Source organism: Falco punctatus (genome assembly GCF_963210335.1).
Source record: "Falco punctatus genome assembly, chromosome: Z".
NCBI lineage: Eukaryota > Metazoa > Chordata > Aves > Falconiformes > Falconidae > Falco > Falco punctatus.
In genome coordinates this window covers 6005282-6029407 of record NC_137586.1, presented here as the reverse complement: position 1 = coordinate 6029407, position 24126 = coordinate 6005282, and the positions used below count along the sequence as shown (strand labels likewise).

The 24126-nt window shown below is 36.6% G+C and overlaps 1 protein-coding gene across 1 annotated transcript in view; it reads right to left on the bottom strand.

The window, feature by feature from the left end:
• The window catches only part of RIT2 (Ras like without CAAX 2), a 246437-nt gene that overhangs the window by 206525 nt on the left and 15786 nt on the right, over positions 1–24126 (bottom strand). The window contains exon 1 of the mRNA XM_080370921.1: positions 10994–24126. This exon is cut by the window's right edge and continues 15786 nt beyond it. Coding sequence (XP_080227047.1) covers positions 10994–11096 — 103 coding nt within the window. The 5' untranslated portion in view covers positions 11097–24126. The remainder of the gene's footprint in view (positions 1–10993) is intronic.

Below are 24126 nucleotides of genomic sequence, written 5' to 3'. Positions count from 1 at the left end.
AAAAGAATTATTCATGGTATTTGTTTATTGCATTGAACTTGAACTGTGAGCCACAGAAACCTTTGATTCCCTCAGGAACTTCCATCACAGTGCAAGCTGGTATTCTATCTACCTAGGTCGTTTCCTGAGCAATCATGTCTACTACAGCCTATCTAATATGTTCCCAGTCCACATCCTGCTATTTGTTTTGACTAAATTAACATCCGTGGTGCCAAAGATATTTCCATGAGTTCCAACCCTGTGAAGTATTTACTGCCTACAATTTTTATCAACCTCGTTTGAGATAGTCTGAGTCCAGAAGAGAACAGTTCAAAATTTCTTGGAACAGACATTTTAATTTCTGCATTTTTCCTGCTTGTACACAAACAGAAATACACTTATTTCACAAGCTTATTAATGTTTTTGAATTGCACCACTCTAAGGTAACCCAACATACAAAACTGTTTTAACAAATACTTGAAACTTTATATACTAATACTCATCCAGCAAGTATGGTGTGGCTTTAGAAACTTATGACGCAGCTTTGCAAAATAGTTTGATCCATAGTCCATTTTACATTAATGACATTGAGGAATAAAGGCTTTCAATCACCAAATTCTGTTCTGGAAATACACTGTCACTGTCAATCAGTAGAAGTGGTTATCTCACTGGGCTTTGCAGAGCTTTCTAAAATTCTTTGAATAACACTTTGGCACAAACAACTATTTCCCTTAAAGAGTGAAAATGTGTGTTACTTTACACTTAAATCTTACATGACCGTGTTTCAACGATATGTGCATTTAGATCTGTTTATAATCACTGGCATTTTGTTTTGATTTTTCCTCCTACCGCTATTTGTCCACACTTGATTACAGGGATGTAGCCATTTTTTATAGGCAGGTGTGAAGAGCAATAAAAGCTAGGGAATGCGGGTGAAGGTAACAGCTGGGTCACAAAGAATAAGCAAAAATATATAAATATATACATTTTTGCCTTGCATCTTGATATTTTGTTCCCAGATAGGGGAAAAACAGAACTTTTTTTTTTTTTTTTTTTTCCCCTTGTACTGAGTGAATTGTATCTTTGGTACCACTGTGATTTGTTGTTTTATTGGAGGTTTTGGTGTATGGATGGATCTAATTCCTCAAAGAACAGAGAAGAATCTGACAAAAGCTTGGTGTCCCACTGGTTTCACTCAGTGCTAGGTAAACTCAGGCTGGGGCCCACAGACTCCTCTCAGTTCTGGATGATTGTAAGACCACCACACAAGAGAAGCACTGCTTTGCCTAACACTCTATAAATTTATATCAATGTTAGACTTACGCAGCCTTGCCCATGGCTAAAGCAAGCAACCTGAAGAGCTAAGGGAAAAAGGGCAGTGCCAAGATTTGTGCTGCAGCCTCCCTAGTTTCCTATTTTAGAAAACCAGTGGGTGAGAAACATGAGATTGGAAGTCAGAGAGACAGAAGAAAGATGTACTGATGTAACCTCTCTTCACTTTGGACACCAGTACCTGCAGAAGATGTTGGGATATAACCACGGGCCAGTAGCATCTAGTAGGATAAACACAGTGAAAAGCAGCGCCTGAAATCAATGCTCTTTGAAGCATGAACTACCGCCCTTTCCTCCTGTCTTTTTACTCTCTTACAATTGCTTTTACTCATCTTTGTCTAGTTGTTCCATTTTCTCCACCTTTTCCTTTTACTCATCTTTGTCTAGTTGTTCCATTTTCTCCACCTTTTCCTACGCCTCTGGTTTTTCTATTTCTTGTTCTCTATTCTCAGTTGTTCACCTCTGTTGCATTTCCCTCTCCCACTGCTTGGTTTGTTTCCTTTGTATCTTCTGTTTTGCTCTTTTCCTAACCACTTCTCCAACTTCAAAATATCAAAATATCAAAGCCAGTTGTTGATTTGAGCACGTTATCGGGGGGGGGGGGGAGGGAAATCCCGCCCCCCCCCAAAAAAAAAAAAAAAAAAAAAAAAGTGAAAGATTATATGCTTTACTACTTGTTATGTCAGACATTTAATAACTTCTAAGTATCTTGGTCCATTTTCATGGAGGAAAGATTTCTAAAAAATGGGTCTTTTGACTTCATTTTTATAAAAACAGATGAGTAAACACAGCACACACTGAGAGAGAGACTATGATGCAAATGCACAGCTATTATTAGACACTGGAAAATCCACTGAAACTGCTCTACATGAAAGAAACGCTTAGGAAACCAGGTTTCTGGAGCTCTTGGGGAGCTACTTGATTACTGTGATAGATAGTTCCTTCTTCTCTATTCCCAGTAGAGAAATAAAGTGTCTCTGGAGCATATCTACAAACATAAGGAGACTTCATGAGCCCCAGAAATACATTCTTTGGCTGTATGCAGTGGCAGATATTGTACAAAGCAGACCTCTGGTATACTCTGTATCATGAAAGAACAGATGACCCTGTCACCAGGCAACCCAAGTGAGATTATTCACTGTGTAGAAAATGTCTAACGATTATTTTTTATTGAAATTGAGAAAGGGACATCATTTCTAGGTAAGAGAGTTCCAGACAGAATTTTAGAGAAGAGGAAAGGTTTTTTTCTGGCATTATTCATCATTTAAGCTAGAGTTCTGCTGATTTGAAATAATCAAGAGTTTGACAATACTGGGGTTTGAACATTCTGAGTAAAAATCTGAAATGATGGTACATATTTTGCAGCTGCTAAATGGACATTTCTGTGAAGACACTGCAGATCCAGTTCAGCAGACAACAGTTCAGTGTAACACAACCTGCTGCCATGCAGGTAGTAGACTAGTAAAGTTACTAAAAGAATCACAGGATCTGACAGAAAACATGAATTTCAGCTAGAGTTCCTTAATCTTGTGTATATGAAAAGGGACAAGAATTAGAGAATTACAAAGCTGCATAGCACTTCAATAAGTTTGCAAGGAAAAGAATCAAACAATAGCTCTTCTCATAACTGTAGTCACTATAAACTGAAGAACTACATGCACCAGTCTGTCAGATGATTATAGCTTTTTACTTTGAAAAAGCTTATGAAACTAATTTTTAAAACTTATAACCATTTGTGGGTCCACCTTTGAGTAGCCTGAAATAGTTATCTGAATGGATAGATTAAAAAAAATGGGTTTATCTGAATGAAAATACAAAACACTGCTTTACAGCAGGTAACTGAGTTGAAAACACACCTCTTTTGAAGGCCAGAATCACAATAACCCAACTTGGCAACTCCTCCACACAATTTGAAATAAAGTGGGTTTAGCCAGTGCCACCGCTGGGATCCGGTTAGTGTGAGGGTAATGCATGGGGAAATCACTACCGTTTGCAGCAATGTGTCTTCCTAAGCCAGTGAGACCTCTGAAACCGGGACCCCGTGCAAGGCTTTGGTAACACTCGATACCCGTCAGTGGAGCTGTGTGAGCATGATGAGTCTTCTAGCTTCTAGGAAAGAAAATTAGAAAGGCTTGCAGGCATAAAGGGAGGCTAATTAAAGTCAATGAACAAATTACAAGTGGAAAAGGATTACTAGAGGAATGGAAGGAAATAAAATTGGAAGTATGGAAGGGAAGGAGGTGAAAGCAGCAACGGGGGGGGGGGGGGGGGGAGGGGGGATTTTTCCTAATTGTGCTTTCAAGAGTGTCCCTAATGGATTTAATCTCATCCAAATTCTAGCAGATAGCATGTGCCCAAAATGCTGCAGATGGCTCAGCTCAGCAGCAGGGATGGCTTGGAAGGGAAACAGTTCCTGTGGCTGCCTCAACAGATTGTTTACAGCAAAGATACCGACAGTGCCCAGTTATTGTCATGAAACAGGGTTTATTCCCTTATCTGAGACTTCTATCTGGGCACTTTAAATGGCAGATTTGTGTGTGGTTGCAACTAGGAGGGTCCTTGATAGTTCCTGTTGTTGAGGAACAGGCCAGAAGGTTTCCCATCTCTTAATAGCAAGCAGTTTTCCATGAGTTCTAATCACTTGACAACATTGTTCACATAGAAGTTTAGATGAAGGTCTGGAACAGATAAATGCCATTTCTCTCAGTGGAACTGAGAATAGGGTTGGGGTTTTTTTGCAAGGTGTGAGCTAACATATCTACTCACCTTCCACCTGCACCGCTACCCAACATACACATTAGGTGGCCATTACCATTAGGCTGCCATCTTGGTATGTTCCCACTTATACGGGAGCCCTTTTACTCTAAAGGATGTTCTTTAGCTGCGTGTGAGGCAACTTAAATGACTATTTTAGTACACAACAAACAAGTCCAGTCTTGTGATCAGCCTTAGGATCGCTCTTAAGCAGTCTGAACATAACGATGATGTTTATACACATTAGTAATGCCACATCGGCCACAAGTCTTGATGACTTTCAACACATTTTGAGGATGACAGCATTCCTTCTCCTCTGTAAAAGAATTTGAAGACTGTAAATGCTTTTTCTGTACAGGTATATTTGCTCATTGATGCTCAACTACTATGACGTTTTCTTCTATCTTAAATTAGCATAAACCAATAACATTAATACAACTTTCACCAACCTGTTTGTTTCAAAGACTATTCCACCATCTGTTCCACTTTGCTTTTAAGCAAATGGTTAAGAACATATACTGCTCCTATTGGCCAAAGGAAGTCTAGCCTGAGGCATGTATCTCTAATTATACATGTTTTAATTCTAATTTTATCACTTCACAGATTACTCTTCATTAAGCAATTCTGGTCCCTTTTCTCCTTGAATTTTGGAAAACATACTGTCTTTTCTTGATATTTTTTACCTTCAAACATTGCAAATTTTTTGTCCCCTGTGCTGAAGTGGCACAAGCAGTGACCAGCCCATTTGCTGGCCTTATCCAAGTGGGTATTCATCATCTGGATATTATGATGGGAAAAGCTGGATAGATCAACCCTTGCAGCTGCATTCAGTCCCATTTACATTATATCACTATATACATATGCAAGTTGCACAATTAAGAATCATGAACTACTGGTTGACAGAGCTGTTTGGATATAGTCATAGTCATATGTCATCATAAATCATATTGCATCAGCCCTTTTATCATCTTGGCTGGTCTTTTCTGAACTCTTTCCTATTTATTAGATGGCTTCTAGTATTGAAGAAACCAGAACTGCAGACAGCTTTCTCAGTAGCCAATTGGTATCTCACATGCTGAAACCATCCTATTAAATGCAGGAGCCCTAATTGAAATAACCCAATAACCCACCCCTCCAGCCACTGAATTATGTGAACTGGTGAAATAATGAAAACATCTTTAACTCATTTCCCCAAGGCAAGTAATTCTGGCCACAAGGTCTGCCCATAGTCAAGAAAATTAATGAATAAGCAATGTGTTTAATCCTTTCAAGTGGATAACAAACACACTACAGATAAATTAAGACCATAGGAAATGGGTCCAGAATTATTTGAATTATCAGCTTCAATGGCCTCAACCCAGAAAAATACTTCCATAATAGGATAACGTATATGGAAGTGCAGAATTCAGGTCATCACTAGAGATGTGATAGCACAGGCGACTGAGTTGCAGGAAAGAGCAACTTAAGGGTTACTGCTGATATTTCTCTGTATGTGATCCCTGTGAACTATACCTGAACAAAAGAATTCATTATTCTCAAAGGAACAACAAAAGACTGTCAGGAGGAAACCAGGAAGCAATCTTGCTTCTAGTAAGACCGTTAATAGAACTGCATGTGAATTTTTGGAATTCATATTCAGAAAATGATGTGGAAATAGTAGGGTACTCAAGGATACAAAATGCTCTAGGCAGGAAAATAATCTTCTACAAGTGAGGTTCAAGATGTTCTATGTATTGAAGAAGAAGAAGACCAAGGTGTGAACTAATCATTGTCTACAGGTACTAACAGACAGGAAAGCAGGAGAATATGGAGTTTTTCAAAGCTGTTAACATAAGTCATGAGATAAAATGGCTAGAAGTTGGAATTACACAAGATCAAGCTTGAAAAGAATTTAATAACCTGTCTATGAAGGTAATTAAAACATAGTAACAGTTCTGTTAGCAAAGATCAAAATATAGCAGAACTCTGCATTTATGAAGTCTCTAGGTGCTTAATCTGGTTTACGAGAAAAACTGGAACTTGCCCTTATCCAGGGATGTGGTTGTCTGGCATTGGTAGGCCTTATCTATAAAGTTTGGGTTTGTTTGGTTTTTTTTTATGGAGAAAATACAACCTGCACCACCATCAATCTGCATGTAACATTTGTCATTCTTCATTAGAACTATGACTGTAGTTTAATTTACAGCATCCCAAACATGACAAACATAGCTGGTGGCTTACAATGTTCAGTTAGGACTTTTTCCTCCGTGGATACATAATTGTCAAGAAATATTACTATGTTTTGGGGGCTGTAGCACTGTTAGTATTCTGCTGTCTCTTCTCTTCCTTTCCCAGCCTTGCACTGACACTTCCACATCAGGTCACCATTGCTAACAGGTTATGGTCAGTACTATGAAGTGGCCAAGGGAATGTATATATCATTTTGACTGATGGGTACCCTTATGCTTCCAGAACTATTAGCAAGCAGGGAAGTTTTTCTCTGGTCAACAAATAGATATTGTTTCTTCCTTCACATTTTTAAAATTCTTTTTCTTCATTTAAGTGTAATTATTTCCCTGAAATTCCCAGGGTCTTATATTTGGCCTTAAAAATTCAAATTATCTTTCTATAGACAGAGGATGTTGAAGGAACAAACATTTCTTTTTCAGAGGAATGCAGATGTGTGTCTTTATTAACTGTGTATTTTAATTTCTACTCCAATTAAAAAAAGACGGGGTTTTGTGTCATCACAGGAGAAGCAACAAATCACACACCAAAAACTATACTTACATGGACTTTGGTGGGGAAAAAGTAATTTGGTTTGCCTCAACTGTGATCCACAGCATGCCCAGACACCCAAAAGGCTACTTTTTTCCACCTTGACTCATCATGATCACTAATTTAATTCTCCAGCTTTATTTTGGTGATTGGTTTGGCTCAGAAGACAATAGAAAGCCAGATTCTTTCCCTTGATCCATCTACCAGGCATTTAGGGAAGCACAGCTGTACCTGAAAGTGTATTGGGAAAAAGGAAAAATAAAACTGACAAGCAAAAAAAAAACCCCAAACAAACGAAAACAACAAAACCAACCTCTTCCGGACAAAAAAGAACTACTGAGAAGGTGTTTGATCAATGAGTGAAGTGTGTTTTACAGTACTGAGCCTTGTGATGGTCTGAGAACAGTAACAAATGGTACTTTTCAACCTCAGCCTTTTCAATGCCAGTGAAATCTTATCTTTGCTCTTCACGCTTTTCCAGTGTAGCTGGGATCATATGCAAAATCTGAGGATAATAAGTTGACAATCCCTTCAGTCTCTTTAAGGTGGCAACAGAAAAACAAACAGCAACCAATATGAGAAATAACTCTTGAAATAACTCCAAGATAAAAAAAAAAAAAAAAACAACAAAAAACAAAAAAACAACAACTTATCAACAAATACTATTTTTGAATTCTTTATAAAAAATCATCTTCTCATCTGAAATGTAACTTTCACAGAATGGGTAGTTTACCCATAGGTAAACCTTATGTCAGGCAACTTGGGGTAGGTTTGAACAGTACTGAGCTGACCTGAGATTTGTCATTGAACCAGAGAAGACTGAGTGTCAAAATCTCTTTTTTTTAATTTAAATTTAGCTTTCCTTAGAAATGTGTAATTTAAGTATGGACTATAATGAGGTAAAAATTAAAATTTACTTGTATTTTATTTTATTTCATTTCAGGTTAATTCCTGGTTCTAGCCTGCATTTGCTCGGAACTTGCAGCAGAGTGTATAGCTGTTCTTGATGTCAGACACAATCTACAAAGTAATAAATTAGCATATTGCTCTGGAAACAAAAACAGTTCTATATTCAGAAGTCTTAGAACGGATAGTTCATTCTAGGGAATTATAATCTATATTTACTGTACAGAAATCAATTCCTAGGAAAAATTACATATAGCTTTGTACATTTTAATTAAACAAAACTATTACCTATTTTTTACAAACTCTGGGGTTTGGAATAGTGTTTTTTCCTCCTATAAAATAGTGGCAGTTTTTTGGTTTTTTGTCTTTTTTTTTTTTTTGGCTGGCACTGATTTTGAAACTTGAGGACCCTTAAGTAACAATTTTTTAAACCACATCATGCATCATTACTCTCAATATGATGGGTATCAAACTTGGATGTGACGAGCTTATTTTCTGTTACCAATTCTTACGAAATTTCTACTAGACTGAATAGCCCAAATAACAGGAGGTTGGCTGTCCTCCTGGATCGTGTGCCATCTTGGAGCACAGATCTGAAGAGACAAGCCTGACAACCCAAAGCAAATATTCTATAAACACCAGCGTCTAAAGAACATCTATGTCCTCTTCCTCATTCCTCCCTGTCCACAAACACAATCACCACCCTCAACCCCTTGTAATGAACATGGAATTTTCAATGCAAAGACCTCCATGCATACAGTATGAAGTGGCACATTAGAGAGCAGAGAAGGGTGGGAAACAGAACATCAAAATGCCCAAGGGATCTCTAGAAGTCAACTATGTCCAGGGCAAAAAGAAATCTTCTAGCTTTTCTGCAGCTCAATTCCTAAGGAAAATCCTTTCCAAACCTGAATTATTTACTATTGAACAAAATGAGGAATGGAAAGGCTTTCATCCAAAAGAGGTTTCCCACTCAGCAACTTAACCTCAGCTGTTACTGCTTTTATCATGACTTAAAAAGCAAAGGATGAGGGAGAAGAAGGGGAAAGAAGCCAGGATATTATCAATCTATGATTCCATATTTCATTTATCTGTAAAACTACAAATTGGAATTTGAACTTTTTAAAATCTTTCATCTTTATTCTACCCTGGCCCTTTTTAATAGTTAAATTCATTATTTCCTGGACAGAGTGAATCTAGGTCATTAGGGGAAAGCAGAGCTCATCTTGGAGAATGGAAGTAGTCATTCAGGCCTTTTTCTGCTTTTAGTTCAGTGTAAATTAACCCTGTCTATACAACAGTCAGAATGAATTAATGATTTATGGAATTACATCAATTTGTCCTTTTCTCTATCAGAATTCTATCAATTGGACTATCTCTCAGGATTTCTACTGAAATATTTCATGCCTATTCCACATTGGAAGTTCATAGCCAGTAAATGATAAACTGCCCATCTCCTCTTTTCTAGATGCTTAATTCTCAGTTGCTGTCTTTTTCCCCCAGAATTTTCACTTTTATGAAAACAATAGAAGGTTTTCATGAATCCCATTGAAAGTTACAACTGTCCACTTCATCCTATTTCTGCTTGATACCCAATTCTGCTTGAATAATTATGTGGTTCTCAGCTCTGGAGCTGTATCCTTACCTCGTATGATCCAGAGATTTGCAGCTTTTATTCTCATGAAATGAACAGCTAATATTTTCTGAACAAGGAGATCTGAATAAACTCCATTTGTGTTTTAAACCTCCTATCTGATAGTAAATGAGAACTCTAACATTTCCTCAATGTGTATATAAAATGCGGCTGTTATGATGCAGTTATACTATAAATATGGTATATTGGTAGAGTCTGTAATATCTTCTGGTTTGGTGACATTATTCTTATAATAATATATTTGGGAAAAATTGTTGTCATCTTTTGGATGCACTTAGGGGAGAAAAAAAGGAAAATAAAAGAAAAGAAGTTACATTTTGCTGAATGTTCCAGCTGACACATCCTAGATACCTGCTTTACCATGGAAAAGATAATTCTAAATTTCAGAAAGTTACTCTGAGATAACCAGTATTTTCTTCTTTCCTATTTTATATAGTGATCATAGCATAACATCTGTGCAAGAATTGTTTGCTTGGTTAAGCAATACTGATGGGAAACAGCTTTCACAGAAAGACGTGCCACTGAAGTTGAAGCCAAACATAACAAGAAAACAGAAATTACGGGTACAGAGAGGAAATTATATTCACTCCCACTACTTAATTTTTTTGCATCTATACCTTGTCTTGCTGGTTGAATAGGAAATGAAAATTGTTTGATCTTCAAAATTATTACAGTTCAGTTTCACAGGTTATTTATCCTGAAATTTCTTTGGAATCTAGCCTGGATATATTATCTTTGTTGTTGTTGTTGTTGTTATTATTTGTTTTCTTCTCCTCCTTCCCTGTTGTATTTCCAGAAGATGTAATTGAATCCTTGTTGTGTGGCCAGCTCAATACACTAGCTTCTGAGACAAACACTGCACATTCAGCAAAGTCTTTTTAAGAACAGAGAATGCTAGTGTCAATGAGAATAAATCAAAGGTGATAATATCTGGGAAAAAGAAAACATTGTCCAGAGAAAATAATGACTCCTCTGAAGAGATACTATTGTCAGACACTAGCATATCTTGCCAGCACTGGACAGTGATATTAAAATATGCTGCAAATCTACCTTATCACCTGCAGTGAGACTCAGAAATGCATTCTGTAACTGCCCGGCCAGGAGAGAAAGCTAACACCAGCTAAGCCATAAAGACACCCAGCACAAAAGTCAAAAGAAGGTGTGGGGAAGCAAACAAGAGTCACTGTAGGCATTCTCCACACTTTGCACTGTACAGCTGACTTTGCAGTTAGTTTCATCTCTGCCTGAGCACAGGACTGGCAGGCCAACAAGTTACAGCCACATTGTCCAGTAAAACACCACCCCTCGCCAAGTCTGAGAGTGCCACGGACACTTGCTGTTGCACTAACAGCAGCAAGCTGACCGCTTTCTCCTCATATACCACGGAGCCAAGGCTACTTTTCAAAAATATCCAATTAAAATGCTTTATAACATTTCAGTCTCTAACAAATTAAGCTGACTCATTGCCCCAGTCACAAATTATAGTCTTTTATCCAAGCCATGCGCAAAAGAAAGAGGAATGAAACCTGTCATTACACAATGTCCTTGTTCTGTGAACTTTAAGCTCCCAATTCACCCCTTCTCCCCAAAAATGTTGTTGCTGAAACTTACCACTTTTGCCAACTCCCCCTGCTCCTAGCATCACCACCTTGTACTCTCTGGAGCCTGCTGAAGAATTGCTGGAGGAGCTGATTATTTCATTTTCTAGCTCCATCTTGCACGAGGCAGAAGGGAGCAAAAGGGACAAAAAAGCAACTGGCAGGTGCTTTCTCTGATCTTAAACAACTATAAAACTGCGTTGGGGGGGGGGGGGGGGAGCAGAAAGGAAAGGTATAATGCAAGAGGTATGATTTATCAGCCTCACGCTGCTGTGCCTGTGTTAGCTGGAGAAGGTCTCATAGCAACCACTTTAACAGCTTCCAATAAAAATCTCTCTCTGCCCCCTCCCAGCTCTGTATCGTTCTCTGTGTTTCTCTTCCTGGACAGAAGCAGTTTTGTGAGGCTCAAGAGCCCTGGTACCTCTGGGTGTTGCTGTGTCATTGAAATCAAATTGAGCAGAGCCCCCAGAAAAAAGCAAATGGAACAAATTTCTCAATTATGATGCTCGTTATTCCACTTAGTACTTGCTTGAATCTTAAACGACAATAAAAGAGACCAGACAACCTCCTTGCTACCTTGGAGTTAAACAGTCATCTTATATTCAGCAAGTTTTGTGGATTTATATTTAATACTATTAGAAGTGGAAGAAGCAACAATTTGTAAGACCCTTTGTTCTTCATGGAGCATTCTGCAAAGCAGGGAAGATTTCTCAGGTCAGCTTTGCCCCCAGATCAATTATTTTCTAGTTCAGTTTGCATCAATTATTTGCAGAAATAAACCAGATATTTTAAAAAACAGTTTGTTGTTTTTCTTTTTTTCAGGCACAGAATTTCAGAAGGAGATTGGGACTGAAGGGAGGGGAAAAGATCTATTAATCCAAAAAAATATCCATGTAAGCAAAGAAGAAAAAAAAATGTTATAAGTATTTCACACTATAATGAGTGATTATCTAACCAAACTGTTCATCCCAAATAAATAAAAATAAAGCAAAAAAAATTGTGAATGACATCCAGTGTGAAAATCTCCCATTAGACTTATTCTGTGAAAACTTACAACAAAAGACTGCAGCTCTTCATTGATTTCTGATGATGTCCTTAACAGATATAGTATATTTAAAGAATGTTATAAGTAATAAGATACTTGCCCAGCTTTAACTGTTATGCAATATTTCTGAGGACCAAAACACATCTACTGCAAAAGGAGTGGAAAGTGAAAACTTGTTGTCCTTTGAAAAGTCCTGGGCTTTCATGACAGGTGAAACTACTGAAGAAACAGGGAAATGGAAGCAGGAGGGGCAACTAACTGGTAAAGTATCTTGGAAGGCAGATGGCTTTATCTGTCCACTGCTCCAATTTCATAGAGAGTAAAAGTATGACATTACACAGGAATACAGAATAAAGTTGAAAGTTAAAGAAAAAATGAAAAAAACAAAACTAAACAAACAAACAAACAAAAAAAAAAACCCACAACACCCAACAAAAAATCATAGCCTGATGAGGACATGATTTAAAAAAATTAGGAAACAGAAAAAAAAAAATAGAAGGGTACATGTGTGAAAGATAGTTTAATGGATGAAGAAAATGCATGATTAAGAAGAAGAGATACATAGGTATGATGATAACATTACAATTAGAATGGTCAATGTCAACAGAAGTGAATACTCATTTTCCCTACTGATACAAAAATGAGGAAACTTCAGATGAAATAGCGAGTAACAGGGATCAGAATCAAAGTACTTGTAAGAGTTGTGGCTGACTTAAGAAACTTCTTGCCACTTGATGTTTTGGACAGTAAAAATGAACTTTTAATGAAAAAGAATTTAAATACAGAGTAATATTAAAGCTATCTTGGACTACTAAAGTCACCACCTCTTGCCTAAGAAGTACTCAAGACTTACACCAACGGACTCTGGGCACTGAAGAATGTATGACGTCCTGTTTTCAGCTACATAGATAAAGACAACACAGGGAGAGCCACCATGTTCTGAGAACTCCTCCAGAATCAGGATCTGCTGCTGTTGTCCTACAGGATTTCTGTAATAACCACGCTGTGAGCAGCTTGGTACTGTCAGGCCTGGGTGGCTGTATTGATGCCTGGATGCAAACCCCAGAACTCAGAAGGATTTGGTCATCAGAGCATAAAACAGGACTTAAACAGGAAATTCTGAACATAATAATGTGATGCTTAAATATTGAACTTCAACAGAAAGAGACAGGTAGGTCAGTAAATCCCTGTTGTGATTATAATTTCATTTGCATTAAAATCATTCTCAAGTGCTCAGTATTGACACATTAGCTAAGACTAATAATGATACCAAGCACATTTCTCAGAACAGCTGGATTTTGCTCGTAATCTCCCAACAACACAGCAACCTCCTCCTCAGGAGATTTTAACCCCATAGCTGGCAGTAACATCTGGCTGACATTAAAACCTCACGAAAGTGAATGACAGTAAGTATGACTCAAAAGACAAACCAAGCAAAATATTCCAAGATATATTAGTGAAAATTATGTATATGTAATAGACAAGAATCAGTCAGATATTTTTCCAGCTGTTGGTGTTTGCCAGAGAAAAGTGGCAAGGTTTTTTTTTGTTTGTTTTTGTTTTTGTTTTTGTTTTCCTTCTTCTGTTTAGAGCTGGAACATGGGTAAGGAATATAAGAAATGGAAGAGGCCACAGAAGGGAATTATGTGAGAGCAGAAAGCAGAGTAAGAACTAAAGAAAGCTACTTCATCTTTTCAGAAAATCTAGAAATATGAAGACAGCATTTTTATGTCTGAAAAAGTGGATTTTTTTTTCTGTTGATTGAAGATTAAGCGTTAAAAATACCCACTTTAAAGACTGATTCATGTTACTTAAACTTCAACTGTTTATTAAGTACTATTAAATTATATAAACACTTAGACAAACATATCCTTTGAACTTTCACAGGTTTGTCCAGAGCCTAAAAAAGTGATCCTGCATTCCCATTTACAATGCAGGACTTCTTCTAATTGGTTTTCATCATAACTCCCTATTCACAAACAACCTACTTTGCCCTAATTTCATTCAGTTCAGTAGTGGAGGACAAGTATTTAGCTTAATTCCCATTTACTATAACATCAATTAGTCTCCTCCTCCCACCTGAGCAGGAAAGTACAAGGTTTTGCTTTCACTCTGCTGCCAACAAAACTAATACTGAGACGATTTGAAATTACTCAGCTTAAAACACTTCATAATATAGGGTGGAAGTCACCACTGTAAATGCTTTATGGACATCAGGAAGAAACTGTACAAAATACAACCGAACCTTAGATACTAGAGTTTTTCGATGAGTCATTTATTCTACCACAAATTCCAACCCTTTATTTTATTTACCTCTTTGTTTCCCTGCTTTAAGGACACCGTTATGTAAATTCACAGAAAACTGTTATCAAGCAAACAAAAGCAACTGCAAAGGTGGGAAAAAAGCTTGGAGTACTAGCCTGCATCCAATCATTAATTTGGCCAGTTTGGATTCTATTGCTGTTTGCGCACTGCTTATGACTATACAGCAAATCTGCTGGGTTTTTGTTTGTTTGTTTTTTCTTTAAAAATTCTATTGAAACTCACTGCAAAATACCGCTATTGACTGAAACCATTCAGTATTCAAAATCTAGCAGCTGCTTTGTTTGGATTCATATTTTTCTGGTTCATATTGAAATAGCTGTATGCTCAGATCTTTAAGGATGGTCAGCTCTTAAGCAAAACACCATACACAGATATCTATGGTAGAAGTAGATGAGCTATTTCTAGAGAAAAAGCCATTAGAAAACACATTCCATTCATCCTACATTCTTACTTGCTCTGAGGGTGTTGAATAAAATAATGAGATGTTAATATAAGATGTAAATGTTCTGAAATTGTTTCCTAGAGCCCTTTATGTTGAGGAGATTTTATCAGTTAGCCTGGATAAATATTCTTGTCATTAGGCAGGGAGCTCATGAGTTTTAAAAATTTGAATAGCAAGCAAAATGCAAATTTTGACTGGTTTATGCTCCATTAAGTTATGGGTTAAAGGTATGTGAACCATTTAATAATAAGTGAATATGCATGAGCCCACTGGGGTCCATGGCATTATGGAAACAATGACCACTCTTTTGTCCCTCATGTTTACATATTAGGCACAGCAGAGAGAGGAAACGTAAAAAAGCATCCTTCATAAAATGGCATACAAGCCCACCTTGCTGAACTGCTGAAGTGCTGCTATGGCAAGAAAAGGGTCTAATGCAGAAGCCATTGCACAGCACTGGAGAGCTGATTCAATCTGCTCCTGAGAAAAAAAAAAATGCATTTGGCACTCTAGCTTAACTTGATCAATGCAGAGTCGAGCTAGCATAGTAAAGTAAATGCTGGGGGACTTCAAAAACATTTAAACTTTAATTTTACATTAAGAGATTTGACATTGTCCTGGTTTTGGCTGTGATAGAGTTCATTTTTCTTTCCAGTGCTGTGTTTTGGATTTGGTGTGAGAACAATGTTGATAACACAGGGATGTTTTAGTGGTTGCTCAGTGGTGCCTATCCTGAGTCAAGGGCTTTTTGGTTTCCCGTGCTCTGCCCATGAGGAGGGGCACAAGGGGCCGGGAGGGGACACAGCCAGGACAGCTGACCCGAACTAGCCAAAGGGATATTCCATAGCACAGAACATCGTGCTCAGTGTATAAACTGGGGGAGCTGGCTGGGGGGGTGACCGCTGCTGGGGGACTGGCTGGGCATCGGTCAGAAGAGGGTGAGAAATCCTATTGTGCATCATTTGTCTGTCTTGGGGGTTATTCCTGTCTCTCTCCTTCTTGTCTCCCTTTTAATTCTCTATTATTAACAATAACAATAACAATAACAATTATTAGTATTATTAATTGTTAGTGTTAGTATTAGTATTAGTATTATATTTTACTTTATTTCAATTACTAAACTGTTATCTCAGTTCATGGGTTTTACCTTTTTCTGATTCTTCTCCCCACCCCACCAGGAGTAGGGGGAATTGAGTGAGCAGCTGTGCAGTACTTAGTTGATGGCTGGGGTTAAGCTGCAAGTAGCATTAATTCTTAAATATGCTGAGCACCTCTGAATCCATTGCTAAGGGACCTCCAACACACTACAGAAGCAGCTCTGCATTTTTGGAATTCAGATTCCTATTACAAATACCCAGTGGTTCAATCACCCATCTGCCACTGGCACCGTGACTTCCTTAGGCAATCCCCATCCTTTTTCTATTCTCCAAATTATTCATCTGTAGGATGACTCAGTGTGTCATACACAGTATACTTGATAGGACACTTGACAACCTCCCACCTTGAAGTCGGCTCCTCAGCTCAAGCTGTTAAGACATATGTTTTTTTGTTTCAAAGTTCTTATTTCTGTCCCTGGTGTCAGACAACATACTGTCCCTGGCCTCTGCTGTAATGCATTTTAATCTAAGCCTTATTTGTACATTGAATGGGAAAAGCAAATGAAAGAAAAGATGCGAGACTGTTAACAACATGAAACAACTTCAGAGTCCATACAGCAAAGAAGAAATGTGGGTTTGGTCTTGTCAAAGAAAGAAGGTTCACCATGAGCAACACCTTCCCTTTTGATTATCCCCAGTCAAACAGTGCAACCACGTACCTGCTGTACAAAGATTTAAGAAACAGTTTATCGTATTCCCAAGAACACTTAAATGGTGTTAACTCTCAAATTCTTGCAAGTGACTGCTCTAACTTCTTATAGAACAGAAACATTGAAGGTCATGTCCTAGACTGTGTCAAAGGGAAAAGCTTTTTTCTCTGGGTTTCCAGTAAGGTTTCACAAATGATTTATGATCTTCCTGTCAAGAAGTACTAATGATTGCAGGTCATTTATGTATTTCTGTTGAATTTTAATTATATTCATAGATAAGACTTACATACCTTAAAATGCAATACTGATTCAGAATGTGACAATCTTAAAGATCTCAGAGCCTTAACTCCACATAAACATGTTCTCTGTGAGCATGAATATATGCTTATTCTAAATCCATTCACCTTCCAGTGGTTTAGCTAGGAAGGAAAATTATAAGCATGAATATCATATGAAATAGTATAAAAATAGTGCTAGAAGATCTCTGAAGAGGTCATCTTTTTCATCTCTGCCCCACTCCACAAATCCATTTAAATAAATTGAACAATATTTGTTTAACCCTACTTTGAAGTCTTCCGGAGACAGAAATTACCCAGTTTCTCAAACACTGAAATGGATTGTCTCACTATCCTGTTAGAAATGTCTTTGAAACCCGGATGTCCTTTATTACACAACAAGATTATCACTTCTCATCCTACCTGGTACAGCTGTTGTGAAAGGCATAGTGAACATAGCAAACACATATTTAGATAGTTAACCAGTGAATCAAATGATAAAAGGTAAATGCAGAGAATGTTGTTCTCAGCCTTCATATCTCTTCTTTTTCTTTCATGCTTCCTCTTTTTCACCAGAAAGGCCACTCTATCAATCCTCCTTTACAGGTCATTTATTAACCTTTTGTTTGTTGTATTGCACCACCTGCTTTGAAGTGTGCTTCCTAAATCGGGCCACATTAAAGGCTTCATACAATATGGATTTACACCTATTGTTGGTGCACTTCAAGCTTAGTATAGTTACAAAAAACATGGACAATCAACAATAACAGATGTAATTCCCCACCCCCACCCCCATCTGTGTTTGAGTGCTCTCTGTGACAAATCACAATCTACTGGGATTGTGCCAATTTCTCACTTTTAGCTTTTTGTACTCTCTTTTTTACACTCTTTTTAAAGTCATCCTTGTCATATTGGTTCCTGGGAAAAGAAGATTCTTACAATTTTGACTGTTACAAAAAAAGAAGATAGTCTCATTTTGACAGTTACCTTGAAAGTGTTTATAGGTGATGGTAATGGCTGCATCCCAAAAGTCCTTGCACTTGAACACAGTTTCCTGAACTTCAGTTCAAGCATGTGAATTTTAACACTGAATCATATCATATGATGTATCAGTTAAAAATATATATATATATATATATATATATATATATATATATAAAGACTCTTGAATTTGATCTGCTATCATTTAGATGTTTTCCACTTTGCTGTCCATACTGAGCAAACCTACAGAGGCTAGCTTCAGCTTCATCAGGGAAACACATCATACAAAATAAATCTGGAATTTTCTGTCCCAGACATTCCTAGTACTATGGATTATTTTCCATGTTGAGATAGTTCTATTCTAGAATTCAAAGTGTCTATTGATATTCTGTTGTTTGAAAAGAAGTGAGTGCTTTTGCAATTCTTAAATCTGATGCAATTAACAATAATCTTCTAAGTGCATAATTAAGCTGAACAACTTTACCAGCAATAAGAAAAACAAAGTCAGTTCCTTTAAACTCATCAGTGAAAGGTTTCTTCAAGAAAATTCAGACTTTTGGTTAGCTAAATCTCCCACTAGACATATTGTTCCCTATGTTGAATAGAGGAAAATTTAACAATTTTAGAGTAATGAAGCCTTGGAGTCAGCTATCTAGTGGGCTGAGTAATGAACTACAAAAAATGACACAAAAATGAATATGCATACAGTTGTTTTCAGAAGCAGTAATGCCATCTCTTCCTGACTAGAAGTTTCTGTTGTCATTCTGTTCATACCTGTGCTTGAATTCTGATGTGCCTACCCATTTTGATAGCTTCCAATCTGTTTAAAGGGACCAGTTTCAAAAGTCAAAATACCACTGAAAACACTATGAATCCTGCATGGAAGACATCACTACATTTTACAGCTCTGAGATAAACTCTTGCATTTAAACCATACCAAATGGATTATGAGTTAGGTAAGTAGGTAAATGCATTTATCTGGAAAATTCTTACAGAGTTGTGTTTTAAAAGATTACAAATATTCCACCTGTGACTTCACTGCAATCAAATCAAGATCTGCTTCTACCAAAAACACTAGACATGGCAGTCTGTCACTAGTTAGTCTGTTAATCAGTTTAAAGAAGTTATTCTTACAAAATATTTTAAGATCAATAGGCTTACATGTAACATCTAACCTCTGTATAGCATGAAAAACAAAGCAGTGCAGTAATTTAACAATGTTGTTCATTAATCATAAGCAAAAGAAAATCCATCACTGTAGGCTTCATTTTACTAGTAACTGTTTAACTTTAAAAACCTCAGCTTTAGAAAAAAAAAAAAAAATCATTTGAAAACTGGTGCTAAATCAGAACCCCAGCTCTTTACATTGGAAATGCTTAATATCTCTTACTGGAAACAAATTTGTGTATTAGATTCACATTCTGTTTCCAGGCTTTAATGTTAGTTTTCATATCAGGTGTGGTTTTCACGGTTCTGTAAGGAAAGAAAAACACTTTGCAACCTGGAGGAAGAAGGATAAAGATGTGACAGCTCTGAAAGTCAAAATTCTGAATTGGTTGAGGGGTTAAATTCACCAAGCGATGACTTTCTTGCGCTTAGGAGCATACTGCAATCACCAAAAGTAGACTCTTTAGATACCCAAAACCCCTCTAAATAAGCATGGAGGGGGAAGAAAAACTAAAATATAAAAAAAGGCAAAGAAAATCCTAAATCTGTTACTTGTGACTAAATTATTAAAAAAAAAAAAGAAAAAAAAAAAGAGAGAAAACAGTAAAGAGTAGTCAGCTAGATAAAATCTTCCATACTTCTGTGATGTACTTTCAGCAATGACTGCATAACCAAATACTTTCTTCTCTTAGATGGACAGATTTCTTTTGACAAGGAAAACATATTTTTCAAATTGTGTATTAAGGACAACCTCAAAAGGCCATAGTTAATAAAGCCTGTAGAGAGTACTTAGAGGGTGTTTAAGTAAAACTGAATTCCCTTATGTTTTTCTTACTCCAACTTAGAAAGCTCAAAAATGGGTCAAGTCCTGTGGAGTTTAAGAAGTTAGCTACATTGCTTACTGAAATTATGTACATACATATATATATCCACAAGTCTCCAAGCAGGCATGCTGCTGCCACAAGGTAATTTTATGTTCAAATGAAGTCCCACAATTTCTCTGTGTTTACCAAAGTTAATTTATGTTTCTTTCCTAGACATACCCAGTCTGACTCTAAACAACCTGGAAGTTCACAGAGGCTGTTAGTACTATCAGCTGTAGCTATCTGGAAATACAATCACTTAAAGAAAGGAAAAAAAATCCTGTTGTTTTTGCCTTGATTCATCTTTAATCAGTGATGAGGAAATGTTTCATGGATAGGCCCATACCTAAATTCTTTCAAGCAACTGAGCTCAGATTTTTGAGATGAAGAACCATATGTCTCTGTCCAAAATAAATATATCTTATGCATTAATCTTGGTGGCAAGCAATAATAAAATGCTAAAAAATACATCTACCTCCCAAATTCTACTCTATTATGTCAACAAATCTCTACTAAGACATTTTCCTTCTGATTTTTTTTAAATTTGGAATCAAATGTATACACACATATATATACAAACTTATACATAGTAACATTTATACAGACAGTATAATGTAAACAATGTATTTTAAAACAAGACTTAAAAAGCTACCCTACAACTTTACTTCCAAGCGTGCATTGAACTGATATGAAGTGTTAGCATTTTCTTACTGGCTGTGTTTTTCCAGAGCTCTAAGAGGTGAGAATGATGTTATTGAAAAGCCACTTAATTTGCTGCCTGGAAGAACAAAGTAGTAAAAACAAATGTCCTGCGTGATTTTCTCATGGGGAAAAAAAACCCACAAAAACAAAGACAAACAAAAAAAAGTATGGGAGCCACATCTGTTCAGGTCTCAAGTCCCAGATACTTTTTACTTCCATAAGATCAGGTTCAGAGTTCTGACACAAAACCCCTGAGGATTAGAACACCTGTGTTAGACTCAAGTTTGGAAAGAAACAGAATTTTATATGTGTCCATGAGACAGTTTTTGGTACTTTTTGCTGTCTGTGGCTATTAATGTGCCTGGAAGACTTATACACAGTTATTCATGAAGAGGGCTAGACTGCAAAATTTATTTTCCTTAGTTGTGCTGTAGCTGTTTGTTGAAGAGGGACCTTAACAATATAACAAAAGCAAAAGGCTGAGACAATAATGGATCTTTAATGGGAAGGAGTACACAAATACCATGTTAGGCAAAGGCCAACAAAGAGATCATAGGAATTTATGTTCCTCCTATTAACTACAGACTATAAGGGATTCTTGAATACTGGCCACCAGCCAAGCCCCTGATACATGTCAGATGAAAAACGCAGCTCTTGCAGGACCATGAGTGGATTTCAGGAATCCTTTATCAGCTGAGTGCCAACTTAGGACAGCCCTTGTAATAGCCTCATTTAAAAAATATTAAGTAAGCTAGTCTGTTTGCATTTCTGTTTTGTATGCATCTCCTTCAATCTCTGGGACAAGAAGTTTTCAAAATTTAATTTGAAAAACAAATGCTAATTCTTACTGAGGCTGTTTTTTCAAAGTATCTTTTACTTATATGTGGCATTAATTAGAATTCCAGGTCTCTTTCAAATCAAGCAAAACATGTATTTTCCTATGGAAAGATCTTTCAGCTCTTAAACTTTGTATTTTCATTCACACTTACATGATTTTAAAGAATTACAGCTTCTAATGGTATTAGAATCAACTGCTTTCTCTCTCCTACAATACCTGGAAAGGTCCTCCTTCTGAGCTGTAGCGTGCCTTCCATTTTTCCATAAATTCCTCCGAAGCATACTGATTTTTTCTTTTTCCTTGAGCAACAACTGTTTTTATAATCACATTGCCTAAGGTTTTAGTAAAGCATATACTTCTCAATAACAATACAGTAACTCATGCTCGCACCTAAAGGCACGCTTTTAGATCAGTATTGCCAAAAAATCTCTCTCAGCATCTTTACCACCAGATAAGAAGCAGAATAGGGCTTTGATATAACTGTTGCCTGTCAGCTGTCAATATTCTCTACAGCATTTAAACCCCTCATGTTCCATAAAGATTATAAGACACATTAGCTTTAGCGAGTCTGTAAAATTATGTAAATTTAAAATGGAAGGTTTACTTCTCTTTCATTTCTTTTTTTTTTTTTTTTTTCTTTTCCACAGAGAAGTGGAAAAGACAATCTTCTTCATGACATATCACTCTGATTATCCCCAAAACAATTACCCTCTACCCTGAAGAGAACGTTCTCACATGCTTTATTAAATCAGCTTCTCTTTTAAGATAAAGACCATAGCTATGTCTTACATTTTTAAATAAAGGAATAGATGTTCCGCTCTTTTAGAAGATAGCCTAGTTCCAAGTTTGCCTGAAGTAAATGGTGCCTAGATTTATCATGCACCTCATTAAATACAGTTAAATTCTTCCATTAATTACGTGATATTTCTTTGTGAAATACTGACTTGGAAAAATGTTACGAGTTAGCAAAAAAAGAAATGGAAAGAGAAAGCAAAATACCGTGATAAGGATTCATTGACTGTAAAGATGGATTTGAGATATTGTAAATACACTTACAGGTAAGAAAGAAAGATATTATTCCTTTGCAGTTGCAGTAATTACTACTTAAATAGTGACATAGCTTAGTAATTCCTTAATTAACTTTGACATCTTTTTCATTTGGTTATTAGTAACATAAATTTATTTGATCATGTAGACAGTATCACTGACAATAGCTGTATTACATAAACACACTAATGACTTAAAATGAGTTTTGATTAGGATTTTTCTACTGTGTTCATCTCCACTCACAGTAGTGCAGAAGCGCCACTAAAATTTTCTCAGCAAAACCTTTCTATTTTACAAAAGGGAATCACAGTCTTGGTCTTATTTTTTAATAGTCTTCCCTCTCCCAGGTTTTATTTGTTTCTCAATGATTTCTAAAAAAAAAGTTGAAGGATTATCTGACCCATTTCTTTAGAATCTGTAGCTACCTCCATTGGATCTTTGTCTAATGCTACTATTACAGCATGTTACTTACAACTGCTGAATGCTGAAATGTTCACCTTTCCAGCATATTTTTTTTTCCTATATTTGCTCAATGTCAGCATTCATTTTTCATGAAAAAATGACAGGATTATCTCATTTAAATCTTCCTATAAATGCTATTCATATAAACAGGTGCATGCAACTTCATTCTATATAAAGGAATTTTTAATGGCCAAGCTCACATACAGAGTTGAAAAAGCCCTCCGGAGAAACTTCTTTCCTTGAGCCCTCAGCATCCCAGAGAAAACATTCCCAAAGCAAATCTGGAATACCGAATTTGCCAGCCTGCATTTCTTTTTCTGCTCATGTATATGTAATAGTGATTCATCTGGCAGGTATGGGCCATGAACCATGCTAAAGAATCTTACAATTGCCGCAGAAATGCACTATAATGAGTCCCATAAAAATCACTAAGTCTGACATTGGAAGGACATTGGGAATATTAAAAATTGAGATTCAGGTGTCTGGAGAGCATGGGTGCACATTGCCATACATTTCCCTAAGCCAGTAAACTATTCTTGTCCTGCTGCAATTTGCAGAGTATAGCAATTAATTGTGGATTATCTTTATAGGATAATGGTGAGTGTAATCAGTCAAATTTAATTGACAGCCCACTGGAACTTAAGGAGATTTGATTTTCTAGAGTTCTGAATCTTTGGAAACCTCAAGTTACAGGCAGACAATTAAGACTGATACTGTCAAAGATTGTCCTATTAATCACAATTTGTTTACCAATGCAGTTTGCAAGACAGTGATTGCCTCACATCCTGTTGGACCAAAGACAATAATGTCAAACATGTTTTGTTGTCGCATTGTACTTTTTAGATGGGTTTTCATTTTTTTTCCTAAACACTGGCAATATGAGTAGTTCCTTCTGACTTGCTGTTCTTTTTCATTCATGTGCAAAGCTTCAGCTATATTATGTATTAATTAATATAGATAATTACATATATTATTTTCAGGTTTAACATACTTTATTTTACGTGGATATCATACATAATCATTATAAAATCTCTTTCACAAATATTCATAATGTTCTATCCACAGAATCTTACCCAGTTTATGACCAAAATGACATCTTTATTTCATCTACTACTCTGTTATTTGTTTGCAATGAATTAATTGAAGCATGTAGTAGAAGGATATGTAATTTGCCTGTTGCTTGTTACTTCGC